At 38.2% G+C, this 27169-nt stretch overlaps 1 protein-coding gene across 3 annotated transcripts in view; it reads left to right on the top strand.

Moving 5' to 3' along the window:
* Positions 1–540: 540 nt before the first annotated feature.
* Positions 541–27169, top strand: part of LOC131243356 (E3 SUMO-protein ligase SIZ1) — a 92285-nt gene continuing 65656 nt past the window's right edge. For 2 of the 3 annotated variants that reach the window (XR_009170032.1, XM_058242667.1), the window contains exons 1-3: positions 548–1013; positions 15423–15503; positions 19954–19996. Coding sequence is in view for 2 of the 3 variants with exons in the window: in XM_058242667.1 (XP_058098650.1) it covers positions 990–1013; positions 15423–15503; positions 19954–19996 (148 nt within the window). In the remaining variant the exon portion in view is untranslated. Of the gene's footprint in view, positions 1014–15422; positions 15504–19953; positions 19997–27169 lie in introns of all 3 variants that reach the window. The other variant, XM_058242668.1, reaches the window with a different exon arrangement.

Here is a 27169-nt window from a genome sequence, read left to right as displayed (position 1 = left end):
GATCTAAATCTCATGTGACTACAACGCATGAAATAGTGGTGTTTGTGTACCTCATTGTTAAAAATTCCAAACGGCTCATCATAAAGTTTTTGTAATGTGTGGGCTATAAAATCTTTTTAATGGTTATTTGTCATTGTTTCTCACGATGTGGTCCACCTGAGATTTGCATCCTCTTAAGGGTTGGAATCGCGACCTAAAATGAGATGAAAAAACAGATGAACGGCCTGGATATACAAAAAAATAGATCAAGGTGGGCCCGAGACGGTTAGGTGTTAACCGCGCACCCGGTGGCCCAAACTCTCACAGGGCACCGGCCAATGAAATCTCCCCACGTCAGGTCACCTGGGATATTCCCGGTGACTCACCAGGCGATCCGCGTCTGCACGCGAGGGCATGGAAAATCGCGTCTAAAAAAATCAGAAAGTCAAGGATTATGCGGCCCACTCCTGTACGTTGAATGTAGACGGTCTGTCATCTTTCATCCAACCTTCCATTTAAAAAAAAAAAAAACGAGTAGCCACTCATCGTCGGCCCCACCTAACAAGCAGCGGAGGTTCCTCATTACAGCAAACGTGTGGGAGGAGCCGAGTCTACGATCTCACCTCTCGTCGCGCGAGTAGCTTTGTCTGCTGCTTCTCACAACGAAATAAGACGGAAAACATACGCGAGCGAGCGAGCGAGGTAGCCGTCAATGCAAAAAGAAATCCTCTTCCTAAGCGTCCCCAACCCCAACCCTAACCCTAACCCTAAACCTAACCCTAGGCACGCATAGATTCTTCCTCTCCTTCTTATCGGGTTCTTCTTGGCAATTCGGTTCGGATTGCAGGCCATGGTTTGATCTCAGTTGAATCGTCGATCGAGTTAAACAGGATCCGATGGGATGGTGATTACAGCCAGCCGTTGCTGCTTTTTGGAGGCGGATAAAGTCGCGGGCACCACTGCTGGATAATTCGCTGCCATCGCCGTTTCGAAATTCATTATCCGCAAACATGGATTTGGCATCGAGTTGCAAGGTACCATCTCTTCATAATTACTTGCCCTTGTTTGTTTCTTCGGATCGATTTTTGTTTTTATTTGGTATTTTATTCATATTCATTCCTTTCCATCATCGTGAATTGGTTTTGTTCCTGCCATGGATGATTACTAGAAGTGTTTTTTTCCCCCTTTCGTGGAAGGTAATTGAGGTTTCTAGATGATCTATTGATAGATCCATCATGCAGTATCTGAAGTGTTGCTGTTCATCTCCCACGCTGAGTTGGAGTGACCAGAGACTCACTGGTTTCTGTTTTGCCACCGGCCGTTCTCCTTTCTGTTCTCCTTTGTGGTTTTCGTTTGGAAAAAGAAGCAGTGAAATAGTGGTACGGTCATTTGTGCCACTTGGCTGTGCCAACTAAGTGTAACCTCTAATTGGCTAACTCATTCGAAATTGCAATTCTAAAAACTAAATAGAGGAAAACATTTCTATGTTTCGAAGACCAGCTTGAAAAAACAGAAGAGAACGGTCCTCTTAAGTAAATTCCATCTAAAGAATAACAAGAACATTGCACAAATCGTATCCTTTACAAGCGAGCGGCGAAAATCAGTTCGACCCCATATTTCGCAGCTGTTATTTTCTAATTCCAAAACTTTTATGTTTTGTTTATGACTTCTTCTGAGGATTGATATCCAGTCTGCTGGTTCCAATCATTTAGAGACAGGGACTTCTAGCTCATTATAAAGATGTGACAAATGTTTAGTGATCCAATCGAGGTGTGCCACAAGGCAAAGGATTTTAAGGCTCATGTAACTTGCCATCTTAATGCCATTGAGGCTTGTTGACATATTGAGACTAAAGGTTCCGGCTCAACGAAGAATGGCATAAGGCCAAATTTTGGGGTTGAGTGTTTGAATGAAGGGTGTTTTAAGTTTTTTAGATGCATATGCATGAGATGAAGATTGATGTCGAGCTTGCCACTGTGTTGAAAAAGGCTGTTCCAAGGTCAAGAACTTAAGGAAGGAATTAAGATCAGATTCTTCTAGTCAATTTTATTAGTTCGAAGATCTTGAAAAGCATTTAGAAGAGTGTTGCATTTCTTTTGATGATCGAAAGCATTAGTTATCTTTACCAATGTAAGCTGTAACGGTAACGATGACCACTGCAGCCGACCTTATCCTTATGGATCATATCAACAACCAAGACTAGTCCAACATGAAAGCGGCTCAACAGGTTTTGTATATTGTCCATGATCATATCCATATCCAGATTCGTAAGTGGTCTGATGTACTAGGCCTCCCATCGTTCCATCTCCTTTAGTGTCACCAGTGCCAACCTCCCCATGATGCTCCCCCCAGGTTGGTCGTATCATGACTTAATATGCTCATAAGTTCGACTTCGTCCACCCTGTCAATCCTAATCAGCCTCGTGCTCTTTAGCTGGCTGTACCCCTACATGTTGAGCAACATCAGAAGCAATTGCATCATCATTGTCATTTGTCATTATTGCCAAGATAATTTGTCTCAGTTTTTCTATTGCTACTAGCACTCTGTTGTTGGGTTAAATTTACCCTCTATGGGTCTAAGACAATTGCACAATTCGCTTTCTACCCCACATGCATGTATCATTAGGTTGTGCACCTCAACCTCTTCATTGCCCTCTTCTACCTATTTACCCATTTGTTTCAACAAATGTTGAAGTGGGGTCGCCCTCATCGTAAGTGTGGTCCAAGTTTATTGGATAGAAGTCGCCTTTGTCGATCATATTGCCCACAAGCCTTGCATTCCGTAATCTTCTTCACATTGTAGTCTAGGTGGACAAGACAATCTAAGGTCCTAGCTTGCAATCGATTCCTCTTATTAGAGTGGATGAGTGCAATGTTGCTCCAGTTTCTCTCGTAGCTAGAGAAACGAAGTTGTTTGGCTGATTGGCTCAAAACTTTCACCACAATTGTCTGGAGAGCCTTTGCACTTTCTCCACAATGCATCTGCTAATCAGCTGTATTGAAAACTTTTTTTTTTTTTTTTGTTTTTTTTTGTTTTTTTATAGTTGTACATGGCTAATAAAATAATTTCTACGCTATTAACAATATTAATAAAACATCAATTTCTTACCCGAAGGTGTTTGAGAGACTGCCCTTTGTGTAATTGCATCAGAGAAGTCGGTCCAGTGAAGTGTATATATTTCAAACGGTGGGTGACATGCCAAAACATTTATATTTTTTTTAGCCACTGAAATAAAAAAATAAAGACCACTAATATAAGACTTGTACTCACTTTATTTAACCCCATATCTACCTATCTAGGTCGGGCCCTCATATCTTTATTACGTTCTTCAGCCTAACTGGAATCTCATCATCATCAATGAATGAAGCAGCATATATGTATCTTGGATTTAGATAGTATTCTACAATATAATAATGAAAACAAAGACTTCAATGATTACACCACAAAACTAACTAACTAATAACTAATAACAACAAGTGCATAATAACAAAAGAGTTTACTTGTTGCATGAAGATCGTGGTGAAGCCGATTTGTCAAATGTTTGTTGATCATCTCGCAGTAATATGTATAGTGTATAACCATGACAAATGGCAAGCTTTGCTTTATGCATGACACCATAGAGGAAGCCCATAGTAGGAATCTGTCGGATTCTACAAGTATTCCCATTAGTGGTATCACCTTGAGAATGTTTGTGACACTCTTCCAATATATGTTGTCCCTAATGGTCGAGTTACAACCTCAATCGGTGTCCTTAATGTCTTTTGTTCATGTTTTGTGTTAAGTCAATATCTATTCATGTTTTGTGCTGAGCCATTTTCGAGAAGCAAGCATTTCTCTCAATTCTACCCGATGTTAGTAGAAATTCTCAAGGGCTATTAAAATTTTGCAAATCTAGTCACCGTGGGCTTAAGTAGTTCTCTCCCGTTCGTGAACTTACTCAATATAAGTATATGAGGACTAGTTGGTTATGGTTGTATATGAGTGTCGTCACTTATATTCCTCTTTCAACCAATTTTGCAATACTATTTTTTTTTCCCCAATATCTTCCAATATGAGGTCGATGCAATGCGCTGTACATTGTGACCATAGTAAATGTTGTCTCTTTGCTGTCGTCAATCATGTATATTTTTATGTTGCTTCGTTATCGATCACAATTTGTACCACATTCTCCTCTCCAATTTCATCCTTAATATAATTCATTAGGACAAAAATATAATCAACATTTTTTGGTTGCTCCGATGCATTGATTGATTTTTGGAACATTGTTTCCACGTGACACAATATACCATGAAATTGATTATGCAATGTCTGGTTGGGCCAATTCAACAATCACACATAATAATGCCTCATCTGGTCTACCACATGGGTTTGAAGGGGGCCACATACATATGCCTTCACATCTTAATATTATGGATCTGTCCATTCCCCCCTAATCTCTTTAGCTGTGTGCCTTTACTTCACTCTTTCATCTGCCTCCGCCGCATTATCGACCAACACTTGTCAGTAGAGGGAGTTGGCAACATTTGGAGCTCCATTGCTATGTATGAATAGCTTGGTTGTTGCCCTTCCAAGCCTCTCAACTGCAGTTTTAGTCCATATCTAAGTTTTAGTCCATATCTATTTTATCTTCTTTTGTTTTGCCATCTTCTCTAAACATAATTGGATTACACGAGGATTTCCTTGGCTCCACCACATCCCCATCATCAGCTCGTGAAGTGTCTTGTTTGCTAAAGGAACACTACAATCCACTAAACATACCCGTATTCCTAATCACACTCTTAGGCCCCTTGATGTAGGATGATGAATACTATCCTAGGATGTAAGATGAAAGATCAATTACACATTAATTTCAGCAATCAACATGTAAAATCAAGCATATCCGCATAATAGATTTGGAAATTTATATTTATAATACGAAGATCCGATGTTATCACATACGCTGTGCATGAAAATATAAAATAATTTAAGAGTGGCCCAGTTAGAAGTAGAGACTTCTAATCTAGCGTGAGTAGTGCAACAACTACATGAATAAATGATAAAGCAATCAAAATTATGTTTTGGGGAAAGTTTCACAAAAATTCACATTTTCATTAGGGTTTTGGATTCATAGATGGAGATTTAGGGTTGGGGTTTTTTTAGTATTAAAAGGATCTAGGGTTTAGGGAGTTTTAGAGGAAAATCAAAGAGGGAAAACTCCAAATGGGGGCCCACACATGTCTAGGTCAAGGAGAAGAAAGAGAGGGAGGATTGAGTGGGGTTTTGATGAGTTTAGAAGATTGTAATGGAAGGGGAAAAAGGAAGACAAGAGAAGAAGAAAAATACATTTTGAAGAAGAGAAAGAGGAAGGATGTACCATGGAGAATCCACCACCAAACAAGCTTATATCCTTCCACAATTCAATTGGAAGGGAGGGTTTCTCACAAACCTTAAAACATAAAGAGGAAAATTCCGTTACACAAGAGAGCTTCTCTCTTTTATTTCTTTCTTCTCAATAACACTACTAGGGTTGGACCTCCACCCCCTTGTGTTTTTATAAATAAAAATTCGGAATTAAAAATTTAGAATAATTACAACTACGCCACTCACTTAAATGGAATGGCCCATCATAAAAAATAAGAAAATTGAAATACTTATTATCAATCTCAACCATCAAATAAATCCTAAAAATAACAAAAAACATAAAGCAAGATCATAGTCCAACAGGCCCATATTTAGAAGATTTAGCGGCCCGATAGCCTAATCGACAAGATCCAATAGTCGGATCGACACGAAATAAAAATCCTATGACTAAAATGGTCTCCTAAGCAGCCCACATACATCATCCCAAAGTGGGGTCTTCCTGATGCACGTCCAATGCACGTGGAGTCTTCAAAATGGCCATCTAGAACTCGTCTCTCATGCACAAAGAAAGCTGCACTGATGTGGGTGGTTGTCTCTGTCTCTGGTACACTTGAGTAGATCCTCTGATGTCCCCATCACCCCTCCCCACCATCATGTAAGGACCCCCTTTCCCAAATACGCGTTGATGGCCTGATGCTCTTCATATTCACAATTGGTGCATACGCCTTTTCTCCTAGCTAGTGTGACCTCCAAATCTGAATTCTCATCGGAGTTGATATTTTCGTGCTCACCAATGCTCATATAATCAAGGCCAAATGCTGATGCGGGTCTGCGACCCACCTAGGCCCACTATATGGACTGAGAAGATGTAGGCCCATAGCCCAGTATGACCTAACATTTGCTGACTTATTTGGGTCACTTATTTACAGATTTGAAGATTATAATTTACTATTTTTGAGAGATAGGGGAGTTCGGTTTAAAGATATGATTGAAGATATTGGCTAGATTTAGACATTTGATTGCTTTTTTATGTTTGTTTTTCATTAGACTTTTGCCATATGAAGAATGATTAGATTAGCTCGTAATAAATTGTGATTAATTCTCTTAGTTGTAGAGATTTCAATTAAGGATTCCTTTATGATCTATAAAAGGGGGGAGTAGCGAGATTCAGATATTTTTCCAAGTGTGTTCTTTCTTTAAGCTTTGTAAGAGGAAATGTTGATATCAATAAAAGTTCTCTACCTTTCCACTCCATTATTCTTGTGAGTATTCTTTTTTAATTTCTTTGCAATTTGGGTATCAAGATCTCATTGACTAGATAACTGGGTTGCACCAAATACTTCTTGTCGGGCTGCATCAAGAGCATCCTGCTTCTTCATTAGTCTTTTTGCTCTTTGATTCTTCCAAACTTTGTCGCATTATTTGCTTTACCACTCTTTGCATGTTGTTGCACCCTACGACTTGGCCCTTTTGATGTGCCAAATGTGGTCTAAGTTGCGTGATTCCTCTAGATCAGTGTTTTTGGTAGCACTCGTAGTGCGTAGTATAGCTAAAACGCTACGTAGGGTGGCTCCCTGGCAGCCTAAGCTATGGGGAACATAGTGTAAGCTACAGAGTATATAGCGTACACTACATGTAACGTAGCATATGCTACCGAAAATCTCCATTTTTAAAGCTTTTCTTCTATGCTAGTTCAACACCTATTTTAAAATAGTGGTGACTCATCGCCATCACACGTGGCACTACATTAGATCAATCCGGACCATCTAAATTGTGGTCCATATCGTCGATAGAGCACTTAGATCAATCCATACCATCCAAATTGTGGTCCATATTGTGAATTTGTGATGTTTCAATAAAAAAAGAGGTCACACTTAGAGATGTTTGAAGGCAAAGGGATAGAGATTTTGCATGGAAATATGTGGTTGGTGATCTAGATTCACAGTAAAAAAAACTCATAGGAATTATGCATTTTGTAAAATTTATCATTTTTTTAATATTTTAACTTTAAAATATTAAGTACTCTGTAGCTTATGCTATATGCTGTGTAGCGTACATTACACACTATAGAGGGCCAAACGCTATGCTATACGCTACGTGCTATTTAAAAAACTGCTCTAGATATCACTCTGGCATAATAGTCGTATTTCATAGGTGCCTACCACCCACCTTCTCACAATGTTGCCATCCAATATCCTCACTTTCTGGTTGGGCGATGATTTTTTCACTGCGCACTACAAGTTTACAAGCTACAACAGTCAACACTACAACCCCAAGCTCCTCACATGTCAAAAATATAAACTAACGTCTAAAGTCTAGACTAAGTTCTAAGTGTAAACTAGAGTCTAAAGTGTAAACTAAAGTCTAATGTCTAAACTAATCAATCTTCTTACTTGCCCAAAATGTAAACTTATAACCATTAGATCTATATTCCAGGTTTCAACTTCCAAATGAAAAAAAAAAAATGCACATTTTTATTCAGTCACTTTTCATCTGAAAATCAGCCGAAAATGAAAAAAAAACCAAGATGGGATTAAAATGAGTGATCTAAGATTCTAAGGCATGAATTTGTATATATTTTCATTCTACATGTATCCCAACCATCCACAATATTAAAAAAAAGGAACTACATTTTTGGGGAGATTTTTCTTGATGGTCACTAGTCATCCGAAAATTAGTCGAAAATGGTAAATAAAAAAAAGGGATTAAAATGAGTAATCTAAGACAAATTCGTGGGAACGGATTTGGTGAGACCTTGGCCTCACCCAAGACAGTGCGGCCCTTACTGTGGGGCCCACCTTGATTTATGTATTCTGTATCCACACCGTCCATCCGCTCCCTGCATTTGTAGATCTTTTCATCTTATGTGTATTCCAACCATCCACTCTCAATATTAAACAAAAAAAAGCTACATTTTTTTGTGGATTTTTCTTTACAGTCATTGTTCATTTGAAACTCAGCCAAAAATGAGAAAAAAAAAAAGCGAAATGGGATTAAAGGTAGTAATATGAGGCATGCATTTGTCGATGTATTCACCCCACATGCATTCCAGCAATCCATACTCAATAATTAAAAAAAATACATTTTTTGGGCATGGCATGGGGGAGGTATTGGGAAGGTAGAGAGGAGGCAACATGGAAAATATCATTGTTGGCTAGAACTTGATCTCTGTGGGAGGGAGAGGAACAATTAGTGTTTTTGGAGTTGAAGCAGTCGGGTAGTGGATGTATTTGATAGGGGGCTAAATTGAAGATAATGGGATGGGTGAATGCTTTTAAAGTTGCAGTATAAGAGTATATCCTTTTCAACTTTTTTTGATGTATATTGTATTTTTAAGGCTTTGGCCTCATATCTAATAAAATCATCTCCTTTCAAAAGAAAAAAAAAACTATATTTTTTGGGATTTTTCTTGTCAGTCTCTATTCATTCAAAAATCATCCAACATAAAAAATTAGAAAAACAAAATGGGATTAAAATGAGTGATCTATGAATTCATAGATCTATTCATCTTACTTGTATTCCAACTGTCTACACTCAATATTAAATTAAAAAAACCAATATTTTTTGGGGAATTTTCTCGACAGTTACTATTCATCCGAAAATATGCTGAAAATGAAGAAATTAAAAGAAAGGGATTAAAATGAGCAATCTAAGGTATGCATTTGTAGATCTATTCATCCTAGATGTATTCCAACCATCCACACTCAATATTTTTTTTAAAAAAACTACATTTTTAGTAGGATATTTCTTGGCAGTCACTGTTCATATAAAAAGGGATTGAGATGAGCTATCCAAGGTATGAATTTGTAGATCTATTCATCTACATGTATTCCAATCATCTACACTCCATTAAAAAAACTACATTTTTGGGGAATTTTTGTTTACTGTCACTATTCATCCAAAGATTAGCCAAAAAAAAAAAAATTCGAAAAAAAAGGACCAAATGCCATTAAAATGAGTTGTGTAAGGCATGCATTTGTAGATCTATTTATCTATGTATATTTCAACCACCCACACTCAATATATAATAAAAAAAGATTTTTACTGATTTTTATGTAAAAATAGCAATATCATAAAAAATTGAAAAATTAGATAAACACCACCAAATGAACCATGAATCTAGCAAAATATGGTCGATTTGGTGCTGTAATCTTCAAAGAAGAGCTCGAAAAAATTGAATACTTACCTCTAGAAATTGAAGGATATTCATTTTTTTTTTTTTTTTGGGAGGATATTCAAAGGAATTGTTTCCAGCAAGGACTTAAAAAAAATTGAAGACTTACCTCTTTTTTCAATTTTTCCTCAAAAATGGCCCATGGAGCTTTTGATTCATCAAAATTGCTACAATTGAGCATTTTAATCCAAACAAAGTGTACAAGGTGTGTCGAAATTAGCTCAGGATCACTCCAAGAAACATGAAAATTGAAGAGAATAGGAAAAAGAAAGTGGAAGGTGAGGCCATTTGCCCTGGTTTTAAAGTAGCTGTTTTTCAACAGTTACAGGGGTAACGGCCGTTATGGTTACAAATTTTAACGAGTGCCTGTTATTGCCCTGGTATTGCGTAACGGGCACCACGAGGCATAATGGGCATTGCCGATACCATTATGTAACCGTTTCAGGACACCTTGGTCTTTATGATTAAGGATTAAATTGTATTGGAATAACCAATAGAAGTACAAGTGAAAAGTCAAAATAGAAATGGTAAAAGTTAAATCAAGTTGGAGAAGAGGGGACTGATTCTCCCCAATATTTGTCTTCTTTGCAAGAGCAATGCAAAATCGAATGATCATTTATTTTTGCATTGTCCCTTTGCAAATTGAGTTTGGAATCATATTTTGGGATTATTTCAAGCTGCTTGGACTATACCTCAGTCAGTTCCACAATTGCTCTGTTCGTGGCATGGAGTCCAGATAGCAAAGGACAGGCTTATGCTGTGGTGGGCTGGTGGCTATGTCTTCTCTGCTCTTTGGAACATTTGGGGAGAGCGTAACACCCAGTGTTTTGATAATAAGTTGAAGTCTTGGTAAAAAGTCCTTTGGAAATAAAAAAGGGTTGTTTCAGAATGGGCTATCGGTCGTCATCATGTGGATGTCATTGTTGCTCATTCTATTTTGGAATTGTGACGTCTATCTTATGTACTTTGTATTCTTTTCTGTCTTGACAGTTGTCAAGCAGTTTTCTTAATAAAATAATTCGTTATCCTTCAAAAAAAGGGTTACCGAAGGAATTACCAATGTGAAGATATGGTCTTCCCCCAATTCCTTTATACATGGGTAATATATGTTTGTCCTTGAAGAAAGCTCTTGTATTCTAATGAAGATGAAGGAAGACCGTCACCATTTGGTATGGGAATTGGATTCCCAAGCTGTTACGTAACTTACATTCCTTAAGCCCCTCCGCACAATCAGATTTCTAGTGCACAACATTGAAGAAACTCTCTACCCTCTCTTAATGCTTTGTCCTCTTCATTGGATGAGTCCCATTGGCAAACTATGCCACAACATTGTTTTAACTTACGTTTTTTGATGGATAAATGAAATTTATTAACAACAAAAAACCCAATGAAAGGATAAAACACGCCAGGCCCCACAAAGCCTACATGACACAACCGGGTCTCCTAGTGAAAGCGACAACTCTAGAGAAATAAAAAAAGACAACAACAACACACCCTTACATGGAAATGTCCAATCTACTAGAGATTTTATCTCCAGTCTTTGATTTGCAGACCATCCCTAAGAGCTCCCAACCTTGCAAGTATCGGCCAATGCTTTAAATAGCAGTAGCGTGTTCCATAGCGTTCAACCCTCTGTAGCTTGTAGTGTAAGCTACACGATACTTTTATTTTTTAATTTAAAAATAGAAAAAATATGATAAATTGTAACAAAAAAACAAAAAAATATAAAAAAGCCTAAAAGTTGATTCATTTTTAAAATATAAGCATCATCAAACCAGTTATTAATCATCATTTATCAAAAGCCAATTTACATACATAAACCAAATCAAATTATCACCACATCAATAACTTTTTAAGCAAACTATAATTAATAATGTCTAACTGAAACCGCAAGTTACAAGTACGGAAAGAAATTAAAATCCCACAGGTTGAGAGTATTAAATACAAGATACAAAATATAATCACCTTAAAAAAACGCAAAATATAATTACCATTTATTTTTAAAAAAGGCATAGCGCATGCTACATACTCTATGCGCACTCTACATACGCTATGTGCATGCTACATATGTTACGCGCACTCTACATACGCTACGCACGCTACGACGCTACACATGCTACACATACGCTATGTAGTGTGGTAGCTATGCTACGCTATTCAAAACACCTTTCGGCTTCACCATTTGTAGACTATCCCTAGGGACATGAGCAAAGTTGATGAGGTTCCATCCACAGATGCCATGAGCCTCCTCTATTAAATCTGTGATCCTCCAGGGGTATTGCCGGCTTTGGCGTGGCGGATGTCGTTAGAGGAATATCCTTCGATGTTGACAGGGAAAAAGTTGAATTTTGTGATCACTATAATAATTTTTAGGAGTGCAGTGGCTTCAACGATGTTAGAATCTGTAGTGATTATATTGCCCAAAAATTTATCAATCACTTGGCTGCTACTGCCATGGATCAAGCCTCCCATGCCCATGGGCCTTAAGTTGTCCAGGGAGCACCCATCAAAGTCCGTGTCGTACGCTGACAGATTAATCTGACCCCCATAGATTACATCACTGATCACCCTTGTTAGAATACATCATCGCTATGGAGAAGCCCTTAAATTTAGGATCAACTTTCGCCTGATCCACCGTCTGCTTTAAAATCCCATTCACTACAACCTTGATCAAGGACATTCTACCTTAAAAAATCCTCTTATTTTTTCAAGCAACAAAAACCACACGAATGCCGGCGTAGCCATGCTTCAGAGGATATGCCCAAGGGGAGCCTAGGCCTAGGCCGAAGACACCCACCCTATAATCAACAACATCAGTGTTGGGAAACACCTAATTCATCCTGAATTTAGCAAGAATACCAGCCCAGAGTTTAGACAAGAAGTTGCACTGGATCGACAAGTGATTCACTGCAGCTTAAAAATCCTATTCACTACAATCCTAGGCTCATGGAGTCATGCCAAGTCTAAAAGTTTGGGATCAAATCAAGTTCATTAATCATTCTGCTTAGGTGATATACTGCAGTTGCCTATTGGACTATTCGATTTGTGTTGGATTATATTAGGGCGGATTTTTTTTTGACCAGTTGAGCCCTCACATGCATCTCTTGTTGTGTCAGTGTCATTTGCAGGCTTTTGTACTTAGCGGAATGCACGTCAGATCACCTACACATTGGTACTAGAAGGTCCTCTTTGTGCTTATTGGGATCAGAAGAACCAACACTAATGAAAATGTGAAATTGGCTATGGAAAAAATGATGACTAGGGCTAATTATGTATTGGGGTTCAATGGTTGTTAAAACAGGGGAGAGAAGTCCTCCCCCTCTAGCTCCACCATCCTGCACACCACAACCCCCACCTGACGCAACACCTTTGTCCTCTCAAACTGCATGAATGTCCCATTCAGTGGCATTTGGTAAATTTCAATGACTTTTCCACGCTTGGAATAAAGCTTGACGATCACCAAATTGGCCCAAGTAGGGCTAATTATGTATTGGGGGTTCAATGGTTGTTAAAACAGGGGAGAGAAGTCCTCCAGGTCCACCACCATGCACACCTCAATCCCCGCCTGACGTAACACCTTTGTCCTCTCAAACTACATGAATGTCCTGTTCAGTGGCATTTGGTAAATTTCAATGACTTTTCCACACTTGGACTAAAGCTTGAATGTCACCAAATTAGCCCAAGCTTGAGTTGGGATCCCAAACAGGCAAATCCAAGAACCTCAATCCGTCTCTACTTCTAGAGTTCCACTTCTCAACAGTCAATGTTGATCATTGATCAGAGAGATTATTCGGTGTAAGCTCGCATTCTTGGGGAGAGCCTACATTTGTTCTCTAGATCGAAATGAAATAAGAAACTAGTTTGGAGTAAGCCACACAACATTGATTTGATGAGTGTCTAAATAAGATATTTCCAGGACATCGGTGATCCCCAAGATCAACATACATCAATTGGAGGTAGGTCCCACCAAGCTAAAGCTCCAATTCTTGTAACCTTCTTTCCACAATCCCCTTCAATTATATGACATTGTAATGCAGTGGCATTTTCACACCGGGCTCGAGTGGGGTCGCCTGTGGGATGCAGGGGCACACTTAGGGTGGGCGGGGCCATGGGGGAGGTCTTGTGTTCGAGACTCCTCACCGAGGGTGATTAATGCGCATTTCACACCGGACTCGAGTGGGGTAGCCTGTGGGACGTGGGGACACACTTGGGGCAGGCAACTCGTGTGAGGCGATACCCATGTGATTTGGGGCCCACGAGGGGGGTTCGGCCGAGGTCCTAACCCATGAGATGCGGGGCTTGGGCTATGAGATAAAGGGATTAATTCGCCATACTCTAACAGTTTGAGCTTTTAGAGCAAGTGGTTAATTGTCCTGCATCACATTGTCTCCTTGATGTTTTGACATTGATCATAAATCCACCACCTCACAATAAGAAGGAATGCAACCCTTTCAGCATTCTTCCCCAAAACCTATCCGCAAGCTACCTTCCCCATTGGTTGTACCTTGGATGCTTAGCTTCATAGATAAAGATGTATCCTCCACCCTTCGTCTTGATGGTCTTGCCAACTCCATTCCTATACCAATATCGTATAAAAGTGAACATCTACTTTTCCTGAGCATTTTCTCCACCAGGATGAAGATGTCCGCCGTCGTGCTGAAAGCCCCAAAACCTCTTCCAAAACCCATGAGGAAAAGGAGAAAGGGATATTACCAATGAAGATGTTGAAAAGGTCCCTTCCTCTTTCTCCATTCAACCACTGGAGAGTGGAGGGATAAACTTATGGTTTACAATTTTGCAACACCAATTGGTGTAATTGCAAACAATCTGAGGTAAGCTCCGTGGCAACATTGTTTGCAAGTTATCACTGCCCTGAAGCTGTTGAATGATTTGCTTGACGACTTGCCGATGTTATAATGAATTTGATTGATAAAAGTCGTGAGACCAACTACATGACTAATATCTGGTCAAGTGCTTGACATTGCATGCATAAGATTACCATTGGCATTTCAAAGGCACCTTGTGATTTCTCGAAGTCATCTTGCTGGCACATACTCTGACTTGATTTGAGATTTTTGTTGATGAGTATGGCCATTGGTGTAAAGATACCCATGCAAAACCTACTCAGGATACCTACAGAGCAGTCTATTGGGACAATCCTAAAATGTTTTAAAATGATTTCGCACGGCCTCGGCTCCAAGAACGAAAGCTGCCTGACCATTTTTTTTCCCTTCTCAATGTTCATGGTTAACTAATGCTTGGCATTTAGTAATTCCACATCATTGTTAGCCAATAGAATGTTGTCAATATACAAAGTATCGGTAACTTTGTACTTGAGGGATTTGTATAGACACAATGGTCTGCGTTGTTCATGAGAATCCAAAGGAAGTTATGAACATAGTCCTAGGAAACTGCTTCATCCTATATATGATTTATGCAGTTGGTAAACCTTTTTGGGTTGTCTTTCATTTAGCAATTGACAGTTAGCGGCATATAAATCTATTGATCTAAATCTACATTCAGGAAAGCAATCTTCATGTGTGTGGTGAAATTCTAGGTACATGCCAATGATGAAAAAAATTCCTGATTAAAGGAATTTTGGTACAGTTGAAAAGTTTCTATCAGAATGCAAGCTTCCAATTTAAAGGAATCTTTCCAACACAAGCCTTGCCTTGAACTTGTAGATATTGCTATTTGATGTTCTCTTAATTATTCGAACCCACTTGTTCTTGAACAATTCTAGTGTGGCAGAGAAAGAAATGCTTTCTCTGATTGTATTCTCTGAAGTCCTTCCAACAATGACAAATGTTTCATACTGCTTCTTTCTTGAGGATGATTGATGGCTTTTTAATGTGCTTGTGATCTAAATATGTGCAAATTGTAGATCTGTGTTTATAATACTATAACTATTTGTTTGCTTCTGTCTCAGGACAAGTTGGCTTATTTTCGAATAAAAGAGCTCAAGGACGTCCTCACAAAGCTTGGTCTAGCTAAGCAAGGGAAAAAGCAGGTTCATTGTCAGACATATTGTTGCATATCATATTCTATATCCTTTATTTGAAGCATTCATTATGACATGTCTCCTCCAGTCATGCTGCTGAGTGCTTGTTAATTGATCCAACTGCAAAACTCTTAACAATGAATCCATAACTATGGACTGCTGCCACACAGTATCGCTTCCCACCATAATGGTTGGCACTTTAGGCAAGGCTAGATAGGTAGTGGTCTATATATGTCCGTGTTTTGAGTCATAGGCAGGCTGCCAATGCTTTTATGCTGCAGCTACTGCAGAGTTCATTTTTATTTTCCTTCGGTGCTACATATTCTTATTAGTCATTTGTTGACTGCAAATTGCTGGGACATAGCTATAATAATGATAATGACTTGTTGATGTTGTAATGTATGCATAGAATGTAAACCATCTTTCTCCATGTCTCACTTCCTCCTGACACTGAACCTGTGTGTGCATCACCACTTTTGCATGTCTGTGTGTGAGCAGATGAGTTCATGTGCTTGGGTGCGTGTGAGAAAAATCTTTTAATGCATAACTACAAGCAAGGTCAAAAATATTGTTTGTACATATTGTATCTCCAAGCTTTTGCTAAGCTCACACACCCCACCATGTGGGTCAGTATGGCTGATAAGTGCAATTTCCAATCAGTCCATCAAGAGGATCTGTCCGTGTAGGTTTTGTGCCCAAAAAAGATCTGGCTTATTCAAAACTGGTCTATTCAGTATGTGTGCAATGATTTTAGAAACAGTTGGATGGGTAAGAAAACTTCAGCTATACATTTGTTTCTTGAACTGTGTCCACTTGACTAGTGGACCAAACTGATTGTTGGAGAAGGAGCGTGTACATGGTTGTGCCCTTTGATGAATGGATTGGATCTCTCGCCAATTTGCCATGCTTAGCAGAGCTCTTATATTACCATATGAATTTATCATGATAATTTCTAATATGGTTTATACATTCTGATATTTTCAGTATGGTACTTTCCAAATGGGTAATCATTGGTTGGAGGGGGGAGGTGATAATTGGATATTCCAAATGAGGTTATTATACTCGAATGTGTAGGGGTTGGGTTGTTCCAAAGAGATTGCAAGTAGCAGAATTATGCAGGCATCAAAAGATTGTTTGCATCACACAATCACACATCCACTCAATCCATCTGCACTAGACCATAGACTGATTGCTTCACTAAGCCAATGCAATCACCCAATTCTTCCATGGAGCCAATTGACCTGGTGACCTATGAAATTCTCACCAGGCAAACCCATCGCGATCTTTTGAATTATGCTTTATTTTTCTTCAGACCATTTACTGTTTCTTTAAAGATTGTCCTCCTACCTTGATGTTTTGCAATCGACCAACACCTCAATAACACTAGATTGGAAGCTCTTCTCCTTTCTTAAAGAATATGAGCACACTCACATGAACCTTTTTTGGACTCTCTGATGGGCTCCTCCAATTGCACACATGTGGAAGTGATACTCTGACGCTCCCACATGATCTATTGCTGGGGACAAGGTATTATTAAAAAACGGTTGCACAACGGCTATAGTGACCATTTTGTAATGGAAATGGCACGGGTTGTTACACATCCAGGGGTCATAATGGCCCGTGCTAGAAAATAGTTTGGAGTGTAGCAGTCCTACGATAGCCCTTATGACATTCTGTAACGGTCTGTAGGCCATTACGGCTATGTAAGTCTCCTTTTGGGGATTGTTTTGCAATTTTTTCCCATTTCTCCATGTTTTGACCTTTTTGCTACTTGGGACGACTAAATTTGTACAATCCTTGAAAGATTAAAACACAAGATTTAAGCCATTTTTGAAGAATCGAAGATCCGAGGTAGGATTTGGGAAAAAATGAAAAATAGTTGAAAACTCTTTTTATTTTTTATTTTTATTTTTTTTGCTATAAATTTATTGATTTAACATTATATTACCAAATTGACCAGATCTTGCTAGATTTGTGTTTGATTTGTCATGTTTGTATAAATTTTATTTTTATTTTTTGTATTTTTGTTGGTATTTATTCCAACAAATTTCAAAATCTTTTTAATTTTTTAATTTTTAATATTTGGAGTGCAGATTGTTCAAGTATATGTATAAAGTTTATATTTACATATGTATGCATTAAATCAGTGCTTTTCATCTCTTTTTATGTTTTTTTTTTTTTTGGGGGTATGTTTGGAATTTTTGGGATGATGGTGATGCACGCACGCACATCTAGATTTTTCCTCAAATTTTTTAGGTGAATGATGTCAAATACTTAGGGATATGCATTTAGTGGGATGAATTGTATGGATTGCATGGATTTCAGCCTGTATTGGGGGCATTTGAATGGTCCATAATTGGCTTGACACTATTCATTTGAATTTAATTAAAAAAAATTTCCTCAGATTTCGTGAGGGAAATGATGTCAAATGGTTTGGGATATGCATTAGTGGGATGAGTTTCATAGATTGCATGAATTTCAAACCGTTTTGGTGGTGTTTGAGTGGGGTCCCAAATGGAGTTTTGAAGTCAATCTAAGCCTCTCAGGTTAATAAATTCATCAGGCAGCCCGAGATAATATTCTTACAAAAAAATGACCAGTTATAACATCATAAACATGGCTTTTTTGAGATGTACCGTCATAAACATGTTCAAAACCAGAAAGCACACATTCTTGGAATCCCCTCATTTTATTTTTCAAAATTTCTAATATAAATTTTTTAAAATATTTCCTTTAAAAAAATCGACTGGTATTGAGGCCATAACTGCTGTTATGGTCTGTTCCACAATGGTTCAGTGGCTGGCTGTTACTGTTATTGAGTAAATTGGCTAGGGATTTCGACCTCTACCACTCTAAAGGTCCTAAAGATTTCTTCAGCTTTCTATTGGAGATCTCATACAGATTAGATGAAAGTAGCATAATCCACCCTCTATACTACAGATCCTCAACCTTGGATTGATTCTTTTTTCCTTTCCTCCGTACCGCTGTCCAACTCCAACCTTTTTCCACTATCTCCACATGCATTGTCATCGCCGTCACATTTTCACCCTCCCACATTGTTAATGTTGAGGATGATAATTATGCTCTTTTCCTGGGTCTTTTTGTTTCTTAGTTGTTCTCGTTTTACTGTTGTCCATTTCATTCTATCTTTTTTCTCAATTAATGATCATTTATTTCTTCATTCCATTTGTTTAGGCTGCCCCAACTTTGCAGTTTGTTTGCCATTTTGATATATATATATATATATTGTATTTGGTACTGTATTTAGCTTGTGCTTCCACTTTCTAGTTTACTGTTTTTGCTTTTACCTAGTTCCTCCTTTTCTTTTTTATTTTTTTAATTTTGATAGTGCAATTGGCTGTTGGCCCTCATGTCATAATTTTACTGTCTGTTGCACTCAGTGTTCGAATTATCTCTGATATTATCTTTATCTCTAGCTCAGCGATACTGATAACACTGGTAGCGACACCGATAACGCTAGTAGTATCAGAAATTTCAGGTATTAGCAATGTATTGCTAAGTATCGCCAACGTATTAATGTCGCTAATGTAATCGCCAATATTCAACTATGTAAATTCTTGGTGTCGCTTGTATTGCCAATGCATCAATATTGCCAATGTATCGCCAATATTTTTGACTACGTAAATTCTAGGTAATGCTTGTATCATAAGTGTATCGACGATATTTCAATAATATTGCCAACGTATTGATATCATCAAAATTTTGTTTATTAGAAAAAAATTGTATTTCAAATTTTATTTTATTTTTTCATGGGCACATGGTTGTATGTAGTGTTCAATTTGTCATCGATAATATTGATAATATCTCGATATTATCGGTATCCCAACATACGCGATATTGAGACCACAATCTTTCATTTCCTTTCCAATTGTTGATGATTTCTTGGTGAAATATCACGCTTTGTTGATATTTCGCAATATTGATGAATGTTTAGATGGAAGGTTGGATGGTTAAATAGGCTGGATGGGATGGTTGGACTGATTTCTTACAACAGCACATGCTTTTAAGGCCCCATTAAATGGAAACTTGTTATATATGCCTTCTTTTTGCAATTTTTTTATTTCTAAATATGCAAATATGTACATTTTAACATCTCTTGATGTTTCACTGAAAATTCCACCGTTTTTCCCATGTTTCCCTGCATTTCCGGTTATCAATAATATTATCGGCGATATCTATATTGTTTCTATATCCCTGGCCAGCGAAACTTGTAGCGATACTGATACTTCAAACACTAGTTATACTGCACTCCTGCCTTTGGGATTTGCCCCCTTCGGGGTGAATAACGGCAGCTGTATGGTCTGTTGGTCCTCTTTTTTAACATGTGATATTGAAAGCTCATTCTTTGGAACAGTGTTCTGCCTTTGTCTTCCTTTTCCCAGCATCATGCCATCATCTTTTACTGTCAAACTTATTTTTCCTTGTTAATTCTGTGCAGGACCTTGTGGACAGAATTTTAAGTTTGTTTTCTGATGAACAAGGTGACTGACTTGACCTTCCTGACTACTTCGATCAATCAAAAATTATGTATATTAAAGAAAAAGAAACTGGGATTTAATGACAAGTAATCTGGTGTCTACTATTTAGGAGGCAACCTTATTGTGAGGAAAACATGGATGTTCTGTGCTCTGTACCTGTTTCGTACAAATGATGCGGTAGGTTTGGTTATTGGGGCCATTGATTTGACATGACCTGCTAGGGGTGCCCCATGCCTGCAAAATGTCCCTGATTGGATAACTGTAAGCCATTGATAGTCTGCCTGCAAACGTATGGTCAAGACTAAACTAAAGCAAAATCGTTCAACAGATTAAAGGCTGTGATTGGATGGCTAGGATCTTCCAATCCATGAGGTTTCAGAGTACGGTACATTCACTTCGCACCTCATAAGAGACAATACTTGGATAACTGAAACATGTTGCACAAACTGTGAAGATCCTTGTTTCTGTGCAACAGAGCTGGACCTCATTACCTAGCATATGCACTCTATTTATCTATCTTAATTATCTTACTCATGGCAAACTGCTAATACTGACTTGCTCTCTGCTATTGGTGGCAACTCGTTAAAAGCTCCTCCCATATTTCATGTACTTTTTAAAAAGTAAGAAAAATGACTCCAGTCCATCTTTTGAGAAAGGAATTTCTACATCCACCCTAACTTAGGCCCTGTTTGTTAACGCTGAATTTTTGCACTTAATGCGGAATGGGGAAAATATTCCGTGTTTAGTGGTGTTTGTTAATGCATCAGTAACACGGAAGAAGGAAAGCGCTAAGAGGTTTTTCACTGAATTCTTTCCGTGATAGGAGTCTGGCTTAATGGTGAACGCGGAATGCGCTCAGCGAATTTTTTATTAAACAAAAATTTTTGTTTCCAAAATTATCCCCTTTTAAGTTAATACGGCAATTGTTTCTCTTTGCGCAATGCAAAACCAACTTTTTAACCTTTGAAATTTCTTTATGCCCCACCATGATTTATGTGTTTGATCCACACCGTCCATCAACTTTTTCATATTAGTTAAGGTGTGAGCCAAAAAAAGAGGCAGGTTTAAGGATTAACTGGACCATAAGGTGGGGATTGAACGTCCACCATTAAAAACTTCTTAGGAGCTGGAGAAGTTTCGGATCAAGCTGATATTTGTGTTTTCACTTCATCCACGTCTACATGACCTAATGAATAGGCTGGATGGTAAAAAAAAAACATCATAGCGGCCCTCAAAATGGTTTCAACGGTGGATGTCGTTATCACTGTAGCATCCTTTGGGGTGGTTCACTAGAATTGTGGACTTGCTTAATCTTTAAGATTATATATTAAAATAATATGAGAAAAATGAAGAACGGCTTAGATAAAATACTTACATTACGGTGGGCGTGGAGCTTTGCCCGGACAGTAATCTGTTCAGGCAGGGGTTGGACGCAATCCGTGTTGGAGCGGATGGGCGGGGACGTGATTGCTATTGAAGTGACGTCACCAAGTTCTATGGGCCCCATCATGATGTATGTTTTGTATCCATGCCATCCATCCATCTGGAGAGATCATTTTAGGATAAGATCTAAAGAATGAGTTACATCCAAAGATCCAATGGACCCCACCATAGAAAACAGTGGAGAGAGTGACACCACCATTAAAAACTTATAAAGGCCACAAAAGTTTTCGATCAAGCTGATGTTTGTGGTTTCCCTTCTTTAATGCTTTTTTAACTTTTGAATAGGTTGGATTTCGAAAAAACATTGTGGTGGACCTTAGGAAGGTTTCGACGGTGGACATCAATCTTCCCATTATTTTCTGTGGTGGGGTCCACTAAAGCTTTGGATCTACCTCATTTTCCGGGTCATGCATTAAAATAATATCTCCAAATGAATGGACGTTGTGGATACAACACATACATCATAGTGGGGTCCACAGAACTTGGTGACGTCACTTAGTAGCGAGTCTCGTCAGTATCTAATCCGTGCTCATCTACACCAGCTATATAGCTGGATACGGAAACGGATTGGCTACTCCCTTGCCACCATCCAGGTTGGTGGTGGTTGGTGCTTTGTGGCCCCCATGATGCATGTGTTTCATCTATTCCATTCATCTATTTTTATGTATCATTTTATGTCTTTATCCCAAAAATAAGAGGGATATAAATCTCAGGTGGACCACACCACAGGAAAACAATAGTGATTAGATATCCACCATTAAAATCCTCCTAGGGCCCACTGTACTGTTTATTTGACATCCAATATGTTGATTAGGTCATACATTCCCAGATGAAGTAAAAAAAAACAAAAATCAGCTTGATCCAAAACTTTTATGGCCCCCAAAAGGTTTTCAATGGGCAAAGCTCATTCAACACTGTTTCCTGTAATGTGGTCCACTTGAGATTGGGATATACCTCATTTTTTGTCTCATACTATAAAATGATCTGGAAAAATATATGGACAGCATGGATGAAACACATACATCATGGTGGGCCCATAGAGCACTGACCATCAGCCATTGGCGAGTGGCAGCGGGAGTAGCCAATCGGTTTTCCATGTGGTACACCGGGCGTGGATTTCCTGTGAAAGCTGTTCGCAGGAAGTTCCATGTTGGGTGGGGCCCACCACCATGTTTTCAGGAAATATACTCTGTTCATCTGTTTTGCAAGCTAATTTTAATACAAGTGACAAAAAAAGAGGCAGATCCAAGACTCGAGTGGGCCACACGAGAGGAAACAGTAGCTATATAACGCTGACGCTCATTGATTTTTTATCTGTTTTTATGAATAATAATATTTTAATTTTCTATTAAGTACTTTATAGTTTATTTAAATTAAATAGAAAAATTTTATTTTCATTTAATAAAAAATAATTTCTTTATAATGTAAAACATTTCCAAACAGAAGATAGGGGCAAATGTGTCAAATTAACATATTTCAGACATTTCAGATGTTTGTTAACAAACAGATTGTTTTAAATTCAGTACTAAATTTTCAGGCTTCAGCCATAATTATCAAACAAGTTTTTTGACTTCAGATTTCAGATTTAGGCTTCAGATTTCAGATTCAGCTTCAGATTTTAGATTCAGGCTTTAGACTTCAGATTTAACAAACGGGGCCTTAGTTTCGTACACCCACGTCTTTGGAACTGAATAGTACACTTTATTACCATTTAATTCTCAAAACGGAAAGTGGGTGTAAGGAAATCAATTAGGGTGGGTGCATTTCTATTTGACAATCCAGAGTGTGGGTATAATATTGGCTCCCTTGAAGAAATTCGAATGACTTCTATATAACACAGTTGTTTTAATTTGCAAAATCAGACAAGTTCCATTGTCCAAATTTTAATAGAGAATCTTGTGCTTACAGGGTTCTTCAATATCAGTGATTTGTTCTGTCTCTGCCTAGTGAAGCATAATTTAGAATGAAGATGTATGGTTTTATGTGATTATTCCTCCTTAGTCTTTCACATAATATCTGAGCAAGGCTATGATGATGGCAGCGACAACGACATTTCTCAATGTTGTCAAATCTTATCGTAAATTGCACTAATGGCCAAATCTTATCGAATCATAAGTTGTAAGATTCAATTTGATTATTTACAAAAAGCCAATAAATATTAAAGATCATAACTTCTTTTTGAAATGAGATATAGATCAGTGATTAATTTACCATCTATATTCATAAACTAGACATGGAATACTATGAAGTATGAATATTTCCATACTGCTTGTATGCATGTCTGGTATAAATGCTATGTTGCTGTCATTGAAGTTTTTGCAAGTGTCTAATGATTCATTTATCTTGGATAATTAAAAAAAGAAAAGGAAAGAAAAGAACGAGTTCATAAAGACAAATAAAAAGATATCATTTGTCATTAGGGTTGTCCATGTCATCATCATCTTTCTAAATGAATGTTGCTCTCTTCTTCTCAAATTCAGATTCAGACAACAATTCTGCTCAATTCTAAAAAGAAAAGGAAAAAGAAAAAAGAAAAAGATGACGTGACTCTGGCCTCCTTCACTTGATTCTTTTCTTTCTTATTGCAAGTTTTCTAGTCCCATTGACTAACTAGTTTCTTTGAGAGATAATCAACCTTGTATGAAAAAAAACAAAACAGCTACAAAATAACATTACAAGAAATTACCATGGCTAAAAACAGAAAAAAGTGAATTTGAAAAAATATAATCAGCTGCACCACAGATCAAACAGCCAAAAGGCCAGGACTGATCCGCTAAAACAAGTAAACAGATTAACTAAGTATCTCGTCTTCAATAAAGAGGTCTTGTCTGGACACTCCCATCTTTCGTCAGCGGATCCACGAGTTCATTCTTGGGGTGCATGATTAAAAGAAATCATCTTTTCCTTTGTATAATTCAAGAGCATCCTCGATCAGGTCCGTTTTCTTCCTGGACTTCTCCCAGATGAGGCCCACCCAACTGCATCATTGGAATCTCCTTCAACAATTGCTGGGAAAAGCTGAAAAGAAGCAAAGATCTTAACCGCATGAAGAGGGCTGGAAGCCTTTGCATAACTAGAGTCCCTAAAACCAGTGGGATCTTAGAGCTCAATAATGAAAATCCCGGCATAATAATGGACTACCCCACCAATGCCAGCCCAGCCTGTGTTTCCAAAACAGCTGTGGTTGAAGCTTATTTTGAAGCAGCTGGAGAGGGGAGGAATCCATCTAGATTTCTCAATCTGGGCTTTGTTTTGGCAATTGAGCACAGGTTCAAAATTGGAAAAGAAAGTAGAAGGCTGAATATTTTGGAGATTGCATCAGCCCCTGACAAAGACAAGCTATCTAAAAATATGATCAACGGTATGCTTAACTCTTGCCAACTTATTCTGAAAGATTCTGGCATTTCATTCAGTCCAGATGGCCCAATAGGTGATAAAGCCCAACAGCTCCAGCGCACTTTCCCAGGATCCCAGGCATTTGAAAATAAGCCAGCAACATGTCTAAGAATCAAACTCAGGGATTCCCGAAGGAGCCCAAACTTACAAGTCACCTCTCTCCAAATCTTGCTGACCGTCAAGAAATGAAGCAGTAGTTGAATGATTCCACTGCCGTTAATGTGTCGTACATCTGTTAGGTATCATATATATATATATATATATATTAATTATTGACTGTTAGAATCTTTTCTAGAGATGCTACCCACACAAATGCTTCACTTTGAGCAGAACTGGAACATTCCAAATTCTCGAGATAGGAGACACTTCAGCACTTTCATTTGGAAGCTATCTGGCCAAGGATGAAACATAAAACACTCCAAGCATCTCAAATTTTTCTGTCTATCCCCTCGGAAGGACTGAATGCCCCTTTAAAAGCATGGCCAGCATATTTTCACAGGATGTGATTTCCTTCCCTTAGAGGTCCCACTGAAATATTCGGAACCACACAACATCCCATTAGATTGCTGCATCAATTGGCCCACAGATGCCCCTTTTTGAACTGAAATTAAGAACAGATCAGCTAAGTGCTCACAGAGGAGATTTCCCATACACTAAGTTCTCCCAAAAATGGTTGTGCAGACCTGACCAGATGCGAAATCTAATGTGGATGTCACTGAACTGCAAGGTCCAACACACTTCTCTGAATGATGGATCCTGAAGACCAAGTGGCAAGCACAATGTCCCATCAGTTCTCAGCCAAACCATTTTTAGCTACAAGCATGAATTTGATATCCATTCATCTCTGTAACCAAGACACCACCACTATTTTGCTAGCAGTACAATATTTATTGTTCTAACAGGTTAAATGCCCAAACCACCCATGTTCGTAGGCTTACACGCCTCTTCCCATTTAAGAAGTTGATCATTGTGGGAATCTTCGGTATTGCCCCAGATGAAGTTTTTTTCTGAATTGCTTCACTTTATGGGCATAGTGGAATGCTGGCAAGGACAGCCTTTATGTGGGTAATATGCCCTCCCAAGATAGCAACTTTGCTTTCCGAAGAGCCAACTTTTTAACGAATTTCTCAGGATGTCCTCCTAGCACTGCGATCTAAATCTTCCTAGGGTTGTAGGCATACCGAGATTCTTAATACGGAAGGCTGACAAACCTGCATCTGAATCTTCTAGCAATCTCCTCAATAAGGTCATTATCTAGATTGGTACCCAAAATAGAGCTTTTTGATAAATTTATCTGGTGGCCTGAAGTAATAGTATAATACATGAGGATGTCCTTAAACATCAGCACTTCACTGACCTGCCATTTCCTGCCTACCTCTGTGACGGATTTTGGGAAGGCCGGTGCAACTTGAAATTTCTTTAAAACTTCAGACCATGCTTCTGCTGCCGTCGAGCAATGGATCAATGGATGGTTACATTTTCTTCGCTTGCATGACATATATAACACATGTTTGGGATCATCATTGCCCTACTCTTCAGGTGATTGGTAGTCATGATTTTATCTAGACACCCAATCCATGAAAAAGCCGTCACCTTATTGGAACAACTGAATCCCAGACTCTGGAAGCTGGGAAAGTAGATATTTTGGCTGCTGGTGATGTGCATCGCTAGCCATCTGATGGAAAACATGCCATTACTCACCTAAAGTACAAGAGGGCAATAGTTGTGAGGAAACTCTAGTAGTGACATGCATAATGGACATGGAAGGCATTCAAGCCGATGTTGAAGCTGCTCTTTTTATGGTTGGTAGAAGTATATTTCTAAATATATTTATGGTTCGTATATTGTAAAATTGTTAGCGGTATATAGGCTAATCTCTTTTCTAGTAGTGGTGTTTTATCATATTCACATGCTGATTCTATCTGAATTGCGTTTTACACATTACAATTGTACATTTTAATAGATCTTTCCTTACCCTGATACACAAAAGAGAAGGATGCCCTTTTTCTTCCCTTTAAATTGCAATGCCAAACATGCATGTCTGACATGTGTCAACATGACATGCAAACACCGATGAAAATTGCTTTACTATTCCTTTATATATACATGTATATATGTATGTATGTATGTATACATCTTCATAACCCCATATATCTTCTATAGGTATTTTTATGTTTCTAGTGATACTGTTCCTTGCTTTCTTTGTCTATCCATATTTTTACATTGTTTTTGTGAAGCAGAATTTGTTGGATTCTGCCAGTTAGCATGAAGTTAGTAGCCATTTGACTTTCATCATAATTCTTCATCTATTTCATATGCACTTCGGTGTTTATGTGC

Source organism: Magnolia sinica, chromosome 4 (genome assembly GCF_029962835.1).
Source record: "Magnolia sinica isolate HGM2019 chromosome 4, MsV1, whole genome shotgun sequence".
Taxonomy (NCBI): domain Eukaryota; kingdom Viridiplantae; phylum Streptophyta; class Magnoliopsida; order Magnoliales; family Magnoliaceae; genus Magnolia; species Magnolia sinica.
Note: the sequence above shows the minus strand (reverse complement) of the source record. Positions and strands in the feature narration are given on the sequence as shown.